This window comes from Muscardinus avellanarius, assembly GCF_963383645.1.
Source record: "Muscardinus avellanarius genome assembly, chromosome: 16".
Classification (NCBI taxonomy): Eukaryota; Metazoa; Chordata; class Mammalia; order Rodentia; family Gliridae; genus Muscardinus; species Muscardinus avellanarius.
Genome location: NC_137802.1, coordinates 18,156,158 through 18,172,138, shown reverse-complemented (window position 1 = coordinate 18,172,138; position 15,981 = coordinate 18,156,158). Strand labels below are relative to the sequence as shown.

At 49.5% G+C, this 15,981-nt stretch overlaps 1 protein-coding gene across 1 annotated transcript in view; it reads left to right on the top strand.

The window, feature by feature from the left end:
* The window catches only part of NLRP1 (NLR family pyrin domain containing 1), a gene marked incomplete at both ends in the record, with an annotated part of 46,279 nt that overhangs the window by 22,373 nt on the left and 7,925 nt on the right, over window positions 1–15,981 (top strand). The window contains 6 exons of the mRNA XM_080713964.1: window positions 101–271; window positions 3,366–3,536; window positions 6,667–6,756; window positions 10,463–10,554; window positions 11,068–11,227; window positions 13,355–13,578. Of these exons, the coding sequence (XP_080570090.1) occupies window positions 101–271; window positions 3,366–3,536; window positions 6,667–6,756; window positions 10,463–10,554; window positions 11,068–11,227; window positions 13,355–13,578 (908 nt within the window). The remainder of the gene's footprint in view (window positions 1–100; window positions 272–3,365; window positions 3,537–6,666; window positions 6,757–10,462; window positions 10,555–11,067; window positions 11,228–13,354; window positions 13,579–15,981) is intronic.

The following is a 15,981-nucleotide window of genomic DNA, read 5'->3' as shown; positions in this document are numbered from 1 at the left end:
ACACTCCACCTACCCACACGTGGGGCCCATGGTAGGCACTCCGCGGTTGCTTAACTGAAAGGTAATAAACTCAAGGCCATGGTGTGTGTGTGTCCCGCAGGCTGGCCAGCTGCAGCGTCACCGCTGAGAGCTGTGAGGACCTCGCCCTTGGCCTGTGCAGCAGCCAGACCCTGACCCAGCTGGAGCTGAACTTCAACTTGTTCACCGATGCAGGAGTCCAGCGCCTTTGCCAGGGGCTGAAGCGGCAGCACTGCAAGCTACAGCGACTGAAGTAAGTGCTGGTCTTTGGTTGAAACTGCCTTGCAGGGACGGGCACTGGGGAGGTGGAAGGCTCAGCTGATCATGTGGCAGACTGAGAGAGAAGGAGCAGAGAGAAGAGGGAACCCACTTCTGGGGTGAAGAGGGGCTTGCAGAAACTCCATGCATGGTGGAGACTCAGGAGGAGGCTGGATGGAGTGAGGTGGCCTCAGGACTCCACGTGCAATGGGAGCAGCCCACCCGGCGTGCTAGCGCTTCTCAAGCCCTTGTCAGAGTTTTTTGCTTTTGTCCCCTTGCTCAAACTGGACCCCCCGATGGCCAATGGCAGGGTCTAAGGGGAGTAAAGTGGAGTCTAGCTCTTTGAAGGGAGAGGGCACTGCCCAGGGGCACAGGCACAAGGTAGGAACAGGGGAAATTTTTTGTGGCCATTTTCACGATCTCTACCACGGGGGAGGGTGGTAGCAGCACCGACTGCGCAGAGCTGTGACGATTCATGGGTGCCATGCTCCAGATGGTGCTTGCTCTTCCTCTCCCCTCCTCCCCAGCCGTAGTCCACCTAGTATCAGATCTTCCTGCTCAGCTTGGGAACCAGTCACTCAGCTCAACTCACTGGCATCCACTTCACTCAGTCCTCTACTCATCTGGAAGACAAAGCCATGCCCCTTCCCTCTCCCTCTTCTCTCTAGACCCCTCCCCAAAACGCAAGATCATGCACTTGCTCAGAGCCACCACCAGGGTCTCTTTCAGCTCTGGCCTCAGCCCTGCGAGATGCTGTTTCCATCTCTGGTCCCACCTGTCTGCACTTCCTCCCTTGAGGCCAAACCTTCCGCTCATAGAGCCTGTCTCCCCCTCAGTCGTCCAGAGGACGGGAAGAGAGACTGGGATCTCTGGCATACCTGTAATACTTAATCCGCACCGCATCCTAATGACAAAGTTGAGTCCAAGGAAGCAGTGGCCACGGGCTGTGCAGCCAGGTCTGATGTCAGAGCCTGTTCTTCCATTGCCCAGTGCCACCCTCAGCCAAGAGTCTTTAAGCACCAAGTGACATGCTACCAGCCTGGTCCCCAGATGAGGGGGGCCTGAGAGCTCTGCTTGGAGGTGAGTAGATCCAGCTGTGGAAGCCAATGGTGGCAGAGGCTGGGCTGAGCCCCAGGAGCAGAGGATCCCCAAGCAGCGTTTCTCCAGAGAGATCCTGTGTACGCACAGCATATTGCACATGGCCAGTCCTTTTCTTGAATAAATGATAACATACTGCAAATGTTGACCTTCACCTTGCTTTATCATTTTAAGTAGATTTTGAAAGCCAGGAAATCCCAGGACTTGGGAGACGAAGTTTCATGGGCTGGAGGCCAGCCTCAGCAATTTAGGACCCTGTTTCAAAAATAAAAAGGGGGCTGGGGTGTAGCTGAAAGATAGAATGCTCCTGGGTTCAATCCCTAGCACCCAAAAAAAAAAGAATATATAGATCTTAGAGATGGTTCCATATCATCCCTCCTCCAAGTAATGCTTTTTTTTTTTTTTTTTTTTTTTTTTTTTTTTTTTTTTTTTTTTTAGTACTGGAGATGGAACCCAGGGGCATTCTAACTCCAAGGTACAATCCCAGTGGTACTGAGGGTGGAACCCAAGGGCTTTATTCTTTTTTTTCCCAGTGGTACTGAGGGTGGAACCCAAGGGCTTTTCTACCTCCAGACTATACTCCCAGATCTATTTTATACTTTATTTGGAAACAGTCTCACTAAGTTGCTGAGAGCCTCACTAAGCAGCCGAGACTGGCTTCGAACCTGTGTGATCCTCCTGCTCAGCCTCCCAAGCGCTGGGATTACAAGCATGTGCCACTATACCTGGCTATTCTTTATTTTGAAACAGGGTCTCACTAAGTTGCAGAGAGCCTCACTAAGTAGCTTAGGCTGTCCTCAAACCACAATCCTCCTGTCTCAGCCTCCCAAATGCTGGGATTACAAGCTTGCGCCACCATGCCCGGCTCACCATTCATTTTTCAATCACTCCTCTGTTATGGACATCTGGGTTATACCTGGTCTTTGCCATCACAAACAGAGCTATGGTTAATATCCTCCTCCATGCATGCTGATACTCTGTATTACCTGTAGCCTAAAATCTAAGAATTGATGGGTAAACACCATGCTTTGCCAATTTTGCCCCCTGAAGAGTTTGTACTAATCAAGAGTTACTACATTGCTTACCGAGATTGGATAGGCCACAATATACTTTGTTCTCATACACCCTAGTGTCTGCCTCTTCCCAGGCATCACTGTTGCCAGCCGCCCACTGCAAAATTGGGCAGGAAGGTGTGGTGCAAAGGAGGGCAGCGGGGACTTGACCTGGAACAACAGAAGAAACCAGCCTTGCTCTCCACCCCTACTTATCCTCCCGTCCTCTGCCTATGATTCTTGGCCCATGAACAGTGAAGACCCAGGCTGTCCTGGATGTCACAGAGTGTGGGCGCTTCTCCAGGCCCGGCAGCAGCAGGCCAATTCCAGTTACACTGGGCCTGCAGCTCAGCGACAGAGGCATGGAGTTACCACCCAGATAAGTGAAGGCAGGCTGGAGGGCGTAGCACTGATCTGCTCAGCACCACATACAGGATATAAAACGCAGCCCTGGCCTTGGACTCACATACTCCAGACTCTGATATGAGTCAGGAGCCCGGGATGGGCCCCACTTCCGGCAGAACCTGCCATACTCCCCTCAACTCTGGTTTTTCTATTAGGAGCTCACTAATTTTTCTCTGGGACTGCAAATGCCCAAAATTCTGAAACCCACCAGAGCATCCTATGCCCAGCAACTCTGAGCATTTGGCAGGGACAGCGTGGTTAACTGTTAAGCCCAGGCACACGAATGGGACATTGGGTAAATTACTCATACAAGGTCTAGATAGTGTGTGGTCAGGGTTCGTGTAAATCACACAGGAGCAAGAAAGGGAGGTTGCCTGTTTCCTTAGGGGCTGCTTGGCTGTGAGAACAAACTTAAAATCTCCCAAGTTACTACAAACCAGGAAAGTCTTTATCTTCTATGGCTGCTGGAAAGGGCCAGCGGACCCCAGAGGAGTGAGTCCTTGGGACAATGACCTGTGTGCACCTCTCCTACAGGTTGGTCGGCTGTGGCCTCACATCCAGCTGCTGCCAGGACCTGGCCTCTGTGCTCAGCTCCAGCCCCAGCCTCGTGGAGCTAGACCTGCGGCAGAATGACCTGGACGACCACGGTGTGCAGCTTCTCTGTGAGGGGCTCCGGCATCCCGCCTGCCAACTCGCACTCCTGTGGTAAGGCCCTGCGGGTCCCCTCTAGTCAGGGTTGTGAAGGGGGAAGGGATGGGGAATGGAAAGGGAAGAATCGACGCATCATCACCCTGGGCTTCCTCACAGCTGTGCCCTTACACCTTGTAATGAAAATGCCATGCTCACCTCTGGATTACTGTGAAATAAAATGTATGCAGAAACGAGGGCGGTGCAGCCAGGCACATACCTGTAATCCCAGTAGCCAGGAGGCTGAGAAAGGAGGATCGCAGATTCAAGGCCAGACTTGGCAATTTAGCAAGACCCTTGTTCAAAAATAAATAATAAGCCAGGCACGATGGCACACACTTGTAATCCCAGCATTTGGGAGGCTGAGACAGGAGGATCACGGTTCGTACACAGCCTCAGCTACTTAGTGAGGTCCTTTGCAACTCAATGAGACCCTGTTTCAAAATAAAGAATAAAAAAGTAGAGCTCGGAGGTAGAATGCCCCTGGGTTCCATCCCCAGTACCGGAAAAAAAAAAAAATAGAACTGAGGGTATAGCTCAAAGGTAGAGTGCCCCTGGGTTCAATCTCAGTACCAAAAGACATTGTAAGGGACTCCCGGGTCCTCCTCACTCCAGGGCAGTGTCTCATTCATTATTTACTTACCTGGGCGCGGACCCATGGCATGCCTCCCAGGTGCTAGAAATATAACAGTGAGCACACAGATGCAGGCCCTGCCTCCCGGAGCGTACACTCCAGTAGGAAAGAGCTGAACACTGATCACACTGTCGATGCAAAAATGTATATTGATGAGCTCTGCTGAGTGCTACACAGCCCAAGAACAGAGTATTAAGAGAGTATGGTTCTGGGGGAGGGGATGGGACTGAAGAGCCCGAGAGGGAGGGCTTCTCTGAGGCCTGAAGAAAAAGTAAGAGTTGACTGGGCCAAATCAAGAAGAGCAGTCCAGGCAAACGCCCAGGATGGGGAAGGCTCTGGCACAGAAGGGCTCAGGCACTGGAGGTCCAGACTCCAGGCAGCTGAAATAAGTGAGTCCAGCCCCGTAGAGCCATGCAAGCCAGGAAGACCCCAGCCTGCAGCCCCGGAGCTCCATGCCTGTCTCTAGGCCACTTCTTCTTTTTCACCTCCCAAGTACACCACTGGCCGCTTCCTCTTTCTTGAAGCTCCCTGAAAACAAGCCTTCGGACTGTTGCTAGCTGAACACTTCCCTGAGACTCATAGCCAAGGCCCTGCCATGCCCTCTGAGAACTACAGAGCTCCAAGCCACGCGTGATGGTGCACACCTGTAACCCCAGGACTGAGAGGCTGAAACAAGAGGACCACAGGTTCAAGGCCAGACTCAGCAGCTTAACAAGGCCCTCAGCAACTTCACTGAGACCCTGTTTCCAAATGAAAAATAAAATAGGGCTAGGGGGTGTAGTTCAGATTGCTCCTAAATACAATCCCCATGTTACACACACACACACACACACACACACACACACACACACACACACACACACTACAGAGCTCCAGACCCCCAAGTTCAGAAGCCTCTATTTCTGGCTCACGCAAAGGGCCCAGGAATTCTACACCCTCAGGTTTTTTACTTCAGCCAGGTCTGCTTTGACTCCCAACCTAAAGGCGCAGTTGGGGAGCATCACGGGAATGAAGCGTCTACATTCCAGTCCCCCATAGACAGCCAGGGGCCCCGCCAGGCTCGGCTGGGCTGCCTACCGAGCTCTCGCAGCCATCGCCATCTCCGCTTGCAGAGGATCCACTTTGGAGCTGGCCTGTGGCAGGCGTGGATTCAGACCCCAGCTCAACAGTTACTTGTCAAACCTTGGCAGCCTCGGAGGAGCTTGCTCCCTGAGCTTGAACTCCTGACAAGGGTCCTGCCTCCTTCCCTCCTGGAGCCCAAGGCTTAAACAGGGACCAGCTTCAACTTCAAGGGCCCACTCTCCTCCCCCAAGGGAGAACAGCTCTGGCAGCAGTATGGTGACTGCAGGACACGACCCTTTAGAAGTGAAGGCTCTTTCCACTCTGCCCTGCACCTGCCTCCAGGCCAGGAGGATGGATCCCAGGTAATGGACTGAGGACACACAGAAGCCCAGAGAAAGCAGTTCCCTCACCGCCCCAAGTCCAGCAGAAACCAAGTAGTCACTTTGCATGCTGTTGTTGTTGTTCAATCTGAGGATTGAACTCAGGGGCATTCTCCCTGAAAGCTGTACTCCCAGTCTTTTTATTTTATGTATTTATTTTTATTATTATTATTTATTAGTGTGTGTGTGTGTGTGTGTGTGTGTGTGTGTGTGTGTCACTGGGATTCCTGGAAACCCTCCTACCTCTGGGCTATACTCCCAGACCTATTTTATATTTTTATTTGGAAACAGGGTCTCTTAAGCCAGCGAGGCTGGTTTCGAACCTGCGCGATCCTCCTGTCTCCGCCTCCCAAGCGCGGGGATTACAAGCGTGCGCCACCACACCTGGCCAGTCTTTTTATTTTTTTTAAACAGGGTCTCGCTGTGCTAATTGCTGAGGCTGGCCTCCAACCTACAATCTTCCTGCCTCCACCTCTCAAGTGCTGGGATTACAGGCGTGCGCCACCACAGCTAGTTAGGGGGTCACTTTGAATGGCTGTCCTGTAATGGACACTGAGAAGTTCTGCATAGAGTCCCTTCAGGAAAAAACATGTAATCCACCCGTCCACCCAACCCTCGCACCACTGAGAATGGAGTTGCTAGCCAGCTACTAGGGGTCCTCTGCCAATGGCAGCCAATTCACCCAAGGTTATGGCGCCATCCTGGGATGGCCTGCATCCAGTGATGACCCATTCAGGGTATACAAGTCCAGCCCCTTATCCCAGCTCCAAAATGTTCTGAAGGGTCCTCACAGTTCAGAAGCCCCCATGAACTGCCAGAGGCCCCGCTGAGACTGCGCCCCCCCAGCCAGCCTCCCCTCCACCCAGTCCCGCTCCCTCTCTCCTTTCCTGCTGGGGTTGGCCCAAGACCACTCCCTAACAAACCCCGCAGCCCCTCTCCATCCCAGAGCCCAGTTCCCAAGGAGCCTAACTGTGACAGATTCCTTCAGCAAGTGGCAGATTCCAGGATCCATATCCTGAGGACCATGGGATCATGTGGGGATTCCAGGAGAACCATCCCCTTGTGTTTGCAGGCTGGACCACATCCCTCTGAGCGACCAGGTCAAGGAGGAGCTGAGGGCCCTGGAGGAGGAGAGGCCTCCACTGCGCATCTCCAGCAGATGGTAAGGGGTGAACCCACAACACTTCTGGCCAATGCAGGCCCAGGGCTGAGTCCTTGGGGCTGGTATAGAGATGAAAGATGTAGGAAGAGTCTTGGGGCTAGGCACAATGGCACATATCTGTAATCCCAGCAACTAGGGTAGTTGAGGCAAAAGAATAGAAAGTTTGAGGGCAGCCTGGGCAACTTAGCAAGACCCTGTCTCAAAACAACAATTTTTTTATTTTTTTATTTATTTTTTTTTTATTTTTTTTATTTTTTTGCGGGTCTGGCGATGAAACTCAGGGGTATTCAACCTCCGAGCTACACCCCCTGTCCTATTTTTTATTCTTTATTTTGAAACAGGTTCCACTGAGTTGCAGAGGGCCTCACTAAGTAGCTGAGGCTGTCTGTGAACTGCGATCCTCCTGTCTCAGCCTACTGAATGCTGGGATTACAAGCATGCGCCACCACGCCCGGCAAAACAGCATATTTTAAAAAGGGCTGGGACGTAGCTCAGTAGTGAAGCAATTCTAGACTCCATTCTAGCACCACTTTAAAAAAAAAAAAAATTGGGCATGATGGCACACACCTATTATCCCAGTACTTGAGAGGCTGAGATGGGAGGGTCTCCGGTTCAAGGCCAGCCTCAGCAATTTACAGAGCTCCTTGGCAGCTTAGTGATGCCCTCTTTCACAGTAAAGAATGAAATGGTGCTGTGGATATAGCCCGGAGGTAGAACACCCCAATATTACAAAAATAAACAGAAAGGGCTGGGGTGTAGCTCGAAGGTAGAATGTTCCCGGTAGCCCCTAAAAAAAGCTTCTTGGGTGGTGGTAGAGTCAGAGCCAATAAGAACCACAGCAACCAGAGTGATGTAGGTTTTTTGGTTGTTTAGTGAAAATAGGATTATATCACCTGCCTGGTTAAATCCTCCATTGACAAATAAGATGAAAACGTGAGCAAGCGAGCCATAGGGGCCGGGAAGGGAAGCGTGGAGCACCCGGGCAGTGACCACAAGGGGGAGACAAAGACCGAGACACAGAGAGACCCCAGGGAAGGCTACCACCCACCATCCCCACCTCCACCCCTGCAGTGCATACACTGGGCTGGAGGGAGAGCCCCGGGCAGGAGAGTCCATCTTTCACCCCTGGGAAATGAACTGCAACCCCCATCTTCTCCCAGTTGGACACATCTCCACACAACCCTGAAATAAATGCCTCTGTCCTCGAATTCCGGGCTGCCCTGTGCCTTGCCATAAATGGAAACAAAAGGACTCCTAGGCTTAGAAGATGTCATCCATTCATTGAACAAACATTCCCCACAGACCCACTGTCCGAGGACTTAGTGAACGAAACAGACATAGCCCAGGCTCCAGGCACACCCTCTGCAGGGGCCAGGCACAGGCTCTCCTACAGGTCTAGGAGGCCCTGGGGTCCTGTGAGTGCACTGACTACCCGGCCTGGTTGACCTTGTCCCATGGACCAAGGTGAGCTAAAAGATGGGACAGGTCAGCTACTGAGCAGGGCTCTAAGGCTGAGAGAGATCAGCTTCTTTCAGAAATAGAAAGAAGCCAGGTGGAGCCGGGCGTGGTGGCACACGCTTGTAATCCCCGCCCTTGGGAGGCAGAGACAGGAGGATTGTGCAGGTTCGAAGTCAGCCGCGCTGGCTTAAGAGACCCTGTTTCCAAAAATAAAATAGGTCTGGGAGTGTAGCCTGAAGCTAGAAGGGCTTCCAGGAACCCCAGTACCACCAAAAGAAAAAAGAAAAAAAAAAGGAAAAAGAAAAGAAAAGAAGAGAAAAGAAAAGAAGGAAAGAAAGAAAGAAAGAAAGAAAGAAAGAAAGAAAGAAAGAAAGAAAGAAAGAAAGAAAGAGCGAAGCCATGTGTATGGAGCGGCGCTAAGCTGTGTGTGGCCCATGGACCAAGAGCCCAGCATCATCGCCCAGGAGTGCCATCGAAATACAGATTCTCAGGCCCCACTACAACCTGCTGAATCAGAATCTCTGGGATGGGGCCAGATTCCTCCAATGGAATCTGTCTTAACAAGCCTTCCAGGTGATTTTGATGCACACTGGGTTTGAAGCACATTGAGTTTGGTCTAGAGGTCAGCCAGCAGGGTGGCACAGGTGGGTTTGGAGGGAAGGCTAGGGCCACAGCAAGGCCCTTCAAGCCATCTTAAGTACTTCCTGTTGCCTGGCACGGTTGTACACACCTGTCTTCTCAGCTACTTTGGAGGCTGAGGCAGGAGAATCACAATTTTGAAGTTTAGCCTCAATTTACTGACTCTGTCTCTAAAGCCAGAGACAGGGAGCCAGGCACAGCACACAGACCTGTAATCCCAGTACTTGGGAGGCTGAGACAGGAGAATAGCTGGTTCAAGGCCAGACTCATCAACCTGGCAAGACCCTCAACAACTTAGTGAGACCCTGTTTTAAAATAAAAAGGGCTGGAGGTAGAATTCCCCTGGTTCATTCTCCATACCAACAAAAAGTAGGGGCTGAGAATGCAGCTCAGTAGTAGAAAGAACTGGGTTAAATCTCCAATCAAAAAAGAAGAAGAAAAGTAGGAGGCTATGGAAATAGAAGGGAGAAGAGAAAGGAGAGCTATTTGGGAGGCTTTTTCTAGGTAATGAACTGTCGAGGTAGGTCAGTGTCTTTGTTCTGGGCTACTATAACAAAATACCTGAGACTGAATAATTTATTTTTAAAAAACAGAATATTTCTTATCATTCTGCAGGCCAAGAAGTCCGAGGCTGAGGGTCTTGTATCTGGAGAGGCCCTTCTTGTTTGCATCATTCCATGGCAAAAAGCAAAAGGGCCAGAGACCAAGAGGGGGTCAAACTCACAAGTGCAGTGGTACACGTCTGTAATGCCAGTACTTGAGAGAGGTTGAGTGGAGAGAATCACAAGTTCAAGATCAGACTCAGCAAATTAGCAAGACGCTCAACAACTTACTGAGACCCTGTTTTGAAATAAGTAGGGCTGAAAGTGTAGCTTAGAGTGTCAAACTCATTTTCATTTTAACATATATATTGTGGTACTGGAGCATTCTACCTTCGAATTATACCTCTAGTCCTATTTTTATTTTTATTTTTATTTTGAAACAGGGTCTCATTAAGTTGCAGAGGGCCTTACTAAGTAGCCGAGGCTGGCCATGAACCCACAATCTCAAGTACTGGTATTACAAACATGCACCACCATGCCCAGCTTATTTTATGTATTTATTTATTTATTTATTTATTTATTTATATGCTGGGGATGAGACCCTGGGGGATTCTACCTCTGAGCTATACCAGCACTTTTTTTTTTTAAGTTTGAAACAAAGTCTCACTAAGTTTCAGAGGACCTAAGTTGCTGAGGCTAACCATGAACCTGAACCTGTGATCCTCCTGTTTCAGCCTCCCAAGTACTGGGATTACAAGCAGTGCCACCATGCCCAGCCCAAACTCACTTTTATAACAAACCTACTCTTGCTACAAGAATGCAGTCCTGTGATAATGACGGTGACCTATGCATCAGTGCACTGCCTCTTAAAGCTCCCACCACTCACCACTGTTCAAGAGCACCGTCTGAGGATGCCTTATTTCTGGCATGGATGCATGGGTGAATGGGGGCCACAGAAGCACAAGACTGAGTCCAAGTTCTGATGGGTTGAAATTAAAGTGGGGATGTCATGTTGACAAACCTAACTTCCTCTGGATCTGAGAGAGAATGAACATCTCTGTGTGTAGGAAGCCACGTGTGACGATCCCTACTGAGGGCCCGGATGGAGGAGAGATGGGTAATAGCTCATCCTCGCTCAAGCGGCAGAGGGCTCAATCAGGTATTTGAAGACTGAGCTGGGAGTACTGATGGGGCTGGGGGGAGGGAGGAGAAGCTACAGAAGATTAAAGGACCTCCATCTCCCTGCCTCTGGTGGGGGACAGGGCAAGCTCCCACCTGGAAGGGCCCTGCTGTATGAAAGATACTCTGCTCCTAGAACCAGGAGAAATTTTCACCTCCCTCCTTCCAGCCTTGGGTGATGCTGCTGCCCCTCTCTGATGTCTCTAGCATGAGTCAGACTCTCCCACTCTGGGCTTCTGCGTCTGGAGAATCTCCTCCCCATTTACCTCCCCCAAACCCCAGTGCATGCTGGAAGGTAGACACTTCTGAACCGATGGGGAAGGGAAGTGGGCAGAGGCTGGGACAAGGGGTTGTGGGGTGGGGGTCCTCAGTTAGCATGCAGCCCCAGGAGCAGGGACAGGAGCTGCAGATGCATGGCCCGGCCATGACCAGCAGTAGGGAGCCAGGTAAACCCAGCAGGACTTAGAGCTGACCACCGCCCTGCCTTTTCCAGAGGGAAGCTCTCCCCAAGTAGCACAGTTGGAACTCTTCCATCGGGCTCCTGCCTCTCTGGGGGACCTACACATGGAGCCTCTGGGAACAGAAGATGACTTCTGGGGCCCCACAGGGCCCGTGACTACAGAGATGGTGGACAGAGAGAGGAGCCTGTGCCGGTGAGTGAGGGGTCTCTGCCTGCCCACCACTCCTCACCAGGTCCCTCTCTGAGTGAGGCCAGCAAACAGGGACAGGGCTAAGGTATTGGGTGTATGCTTTTTTTTTTTTTTACAGAAAAAAGATGTTTTATTATGAAAACTTTCAATCATACACGAAAATAGTTCAAGGAAATTCTATGGCATTTTACCCAGTTTCAGCAACTGTTTTGTCAAATGCATTTCAATTATTTTTTTCTCCTCTTTCATTGTTATTGTTGTTGTTTTGGTACTGGGTATTAAGCACAGAGTCATTCTACCTCTGAGCTATACCCCCAGCCCTTTTTCAATATTCTATTTTGAAAAAGTCTAGGTTTCTAAAAGTCTCACTTAGTTGCTGAGGCTGGCCTCACACCTGTGATTCTCCTGTCTCAGCCTTCCAACTACCTGGATTACATGTGCCACAATACTATTATTGTACAGTTTTCTAAATCTAAGACATTAGCCCGGAGTGGTGGTGCACCCTTGTAATCCCCGCGCTTGGGAGGCTGAGACAGGAGGATCACACAGGTTCGAAGCCAGCCTCAGCTACTTAGTGAGGCTCTCAGCAACTTAGTGAGACCCTGTTTCCAAATAAAATATAAAATAGGTCTAGGAGTATACCCCGGAGGTAGGAAGCCCCTGGTTTCCACCCCCAGTACCACCAAAAATAAAAATAAAAAAATAAAAATAAATCTAAGACATTGGACTATTTTATTCTTATATATCTCATTTTGCATTTCCCAAATTAAACACCTTTTCTTCTGTAACCACCATGCCATTATCATACCTAACAAAATCTTTGACATTAAATCTTTTGTCTTATCTAATACCCCATATAAGCCAAACAATATGGCACAAATCTGTATTCCTAGTACTTTCAAGGCTGAGACAGGGTGTGAAGGTTCAAGGCCAGCCTCAGCAACTTAGCAAGATCCTGTTTCAAAATAAAAAATAAAAAAGACAAGGGTGTAGCCTAGAGGTAAAATGTCCCTGGGCTCAATCCCCAGTACACCAAAGGTGATAATAGTAATAACCTATCTGTATTCAAATTTTCTGTTATCTAAAATGTATTCTTGCTGGTGATTTGTTCTAACCAGGATCCAAACAAGATCCAGTTCTTACATTTGACTTTGTCTCTCCAACTTCATTCAACTCTCTTTTAATTTGTGGTTCTATTATATTAATATCTACTATGTGGTAATTGCCCTACTGGTAGGTGGGCACCCTGAGATGAATATGGATGAATATGATAGCCCTGCTCTCCAAGGGTTTACAGTCATAAGTAATAAATGTCTATAATCATAATCATGATCTTCAAGACAGGAAGATCTAAGTGCTCCCAGGCATGTATTAAACTGTTGGCTTGCATTAGATCACTCACACCCTGTGAGATGGATGTTACTATTTTCCCTATTTATAGATAAGGAGAGCTGAATATGGTAGCACAAGCTTGCAATCCCAGTACTTGGGAAGCTGAGACAGGAGGATGGCAGGTTCGTGGCCAGCCTCAGCTATTTAGTGAGGCCCTCTACAATTTAGTGAGAGTCTGTTTCAAAATAACGAATTAAAAAATATAAGCCAGGCATGGTGGCGCACGCTTATAATCCCCGCGCTTGGGAGGCTGAGACAGGAGGATCGCACGGGTTCGAAGCCAGCCTCAGCTACTTAGTGAGGCTTTCAGCAACTTAGCGAGACCCTGTTTCCAAATAAAATTAAAAAAAAGGTCTGGGAGTATAGCCCGGAGGTAGAAAGCCTCTAGGTTCCACCCCTAGTACCACAAAAAAAAAAAAAAAGAAAAAAATATATATAGGGTTGGGGATGGAGCTCAGAGGTAGAGAGCCCCAGGGTTTAATCCCTAGTAGTGCAAAAATAAACAAATAAATAAAATAAAATACAGATAAGGAGACTGATAATTAGGGGGGTTAAGTTACTTTCTCGGGGACGCAGCCTCAGAGAGCAGAGGCGGGATTCAAGCCCAAAGCCTTCTGGGTCTTAGGTCTGGGGTTGTAGCTCCTCTGCGGTGTCCACAAGCCCCCACGGCACCACGTCTGCATCCAGCAGGTGCTGGGTGAGTTTGTATAACTTAGTGTCTGCCTCTCTTTTTCCCAGAGTTCACTTCCCCACGGCCGGCTCCTACCACTGGCCCAACACGGGTCTTGGCTTTGTGGTGAGAAGGGCAGTGAGCATTGAAATTGAATTCTGCGCCTGGGACCAGTTTCTGAGCAGAGCTACCCCACAGGACAGCTGGATGGTGGCAGGGCCTCTGTTTGACATCAAGGCAGAGCAAGGAGCCGTGGCCGCAGTGTACCTCCCTCACTTTGTGGCCCTGCAAGGTAAGGCGAAGGATAGGAGGGGTGGCAATTGTGGACCTGGAAGAGAGTATAGGATGGTGCACGAAGGGTAAGCAGCTTGTGGCTTCCTTAGCAAGGTAGAGAGAGTTAGGGAGGCGGACACAAATTCTTCCTCATCCCACTCTTGTCTGGACAAGTCTCTTTGTGTGTGTGTGTGTGTGGTACTGGGGGTACCCCCAGCCCTATTTTATACTTTATTTGGAAACAGGATCTCACTAAGTTGCTGAGAGCCTCACTAAGTAGCTGAGGCTGGCTTCGAACCTGTGAGATCCTCCTGCCTCCACCTCCCCAGCGCGGGGATTACAAGCGTGCGCCACCACGCCCAGCTAGACATGTCTCTTTTGAAGCACCTGTCTCTCGGCTTTATAATTACTTTGCCTGAGCTACCTGAGATGTTGCTATTATTCCTATTTACAGATGAGGAAACTGAGACTAGAGAGATTAAGTGACTTGGCTGGGGATCAGTGGCAGGACTCAAGCCCAAAGCCTTACTCCGCTGTATCCACAAGCGCCCAAGCACCAGGTCCACATGCAGCAGATGCCTGAGTTTATACCATATCGTGTCTGCTTCCCGTTCAAGGCCTAAATAGAAAGTGATCTCCCCAAAAAAATATAAACCAGTGCTTACTAAGTGATAGATAGTATCATTCAGGATCCCAACAGGAAACAGGTGATATGCTCAGTTGGATTATTTTGTGTGTGTGTGGTACTGGGGGTGGAACACAGGGGCTTTTCTACCTCCGGGCTATACTCCCAGACCTGTTTTATACTTTATTTGGAAACAGGGTCTCACTAAATTGCTGAGAACCTCACTTAGTAGCTGAGGCTGGCTTCGAACCTGTGTGATCCTCCTGTCTCAGCCCCCCAAGCGCTGGGATTACAAGCGTGTGCCACCATGCCCGGCTTTCAGTTGGAATTTTAAGGACAGGATATGACAGTACGGCTAAGAGAAGTAACGAGGACTATTTAATACCCAACGTGTATCAACAATGGGAAGCCTTACTACCCCCCCCCCCAGGCAGGGGGAAGACGCAGTGTCACTGAATTCCATGGGAGACCTGGAACCACGGAACAGGGGCTTCCTAATAGAAGATAGCACCCAGAGCCGGGCTTGGTAGCGCACGCTTGTAATCCCAGCATTCAGGAGGCTGAGACTGGAGGATCGTGGTTCACTTCACGACTTAGTGAGGCCCTCTGCAACTCAGTGAGACTCTGTTTCAAAATAAGTAATAAAAAAAAAAAACTAAGGAAGGAGGGAAGGAGGGAAGGAAGGAGTAAAGAAAAGATTAATGTGAGCCGAGTGTGGTGGCACACACTTGTAATCCCAGTAGTTGGAGACTGAGACAGGAGGATTGCAGGTTTGCGGACAGCCTCAACTACTTAGTGAGGCCCTCTGCAACTTAGTGAGACCCTGTTTCAAAATAAAGAATAAAAATTAGGGCAGGGGTGTAGCTCAGAGGCAGAATGCCCCTGGGTTCCATCCCCAGACCCGCAAAAAAAAAAAACTTTTTATTAAATGAGCTGGGGGTGTAGTTCCAAGGTAGAATGCCCCTGAGTTTAATGCCTAGCACCAAAAATAAAATAAAACAGTATCAAACCAAATATTAGCAAATAATATGTGTAAGAAGAATAATTTACAAACTACAGAGCCAGGCATGGTGGTACGTGCCTATAAATCCCAGTACTTGGGAAACTGAGACAGAAAGATCACAGGTTCAAGGCCAGCTTCAGTGATTTAGCAAGACCCTCGGCAAGTTAGTGAGACCCTGTGTCAAAACAAAAAGGGCTGGGGGTGTAGCTCAAAGGTAGAATGCCTCTGAGTTCAATCCTCAGTACTACCAAAAAAAAAAAAAAAGAGTGACCAAATCATCTTAAATGGCCTAGGACCTACCTTCCTGGTCTCAACATTGAAAGTCCCACGTCCTAGGAAGCTTCTCAGTCCTTGGCAAACCAGAAAACTTTGATACCCTAGCAAGAAGGTACACCACAGCACCTTGCAGAGTTCAGTCAAAATTAGCATGGCACAGAGCATCTAGAAGGACCACAGACTTCGGTCAGAGTGCTAGGACCTGACACTGGAGGGAAAGTGCTTCCCTCCCAGGGGTTCAGGTCCTCGGCATGGGAATGCTCACTGAGGGCCATCCAACACCGAGGAGGTCTGGCTGAGACCATTCACCTAGCTCACCGATGACAGGGACAAAAAGCACCACCCTTGGAGAAGCAGCGCGAGGGGGGGTCACATCCTTTTCTAATCCCGTGGTACTTACTGATTCCAAGGTAACAACCCAAGGTAAATAGGAAAGCCCTCTGCATGCAGAAATACGTGCAGTGCTGTAGTTCATCACAGTAAACAGCTGAAAGGCAGTTCAGTGCTGAAACAAGAGG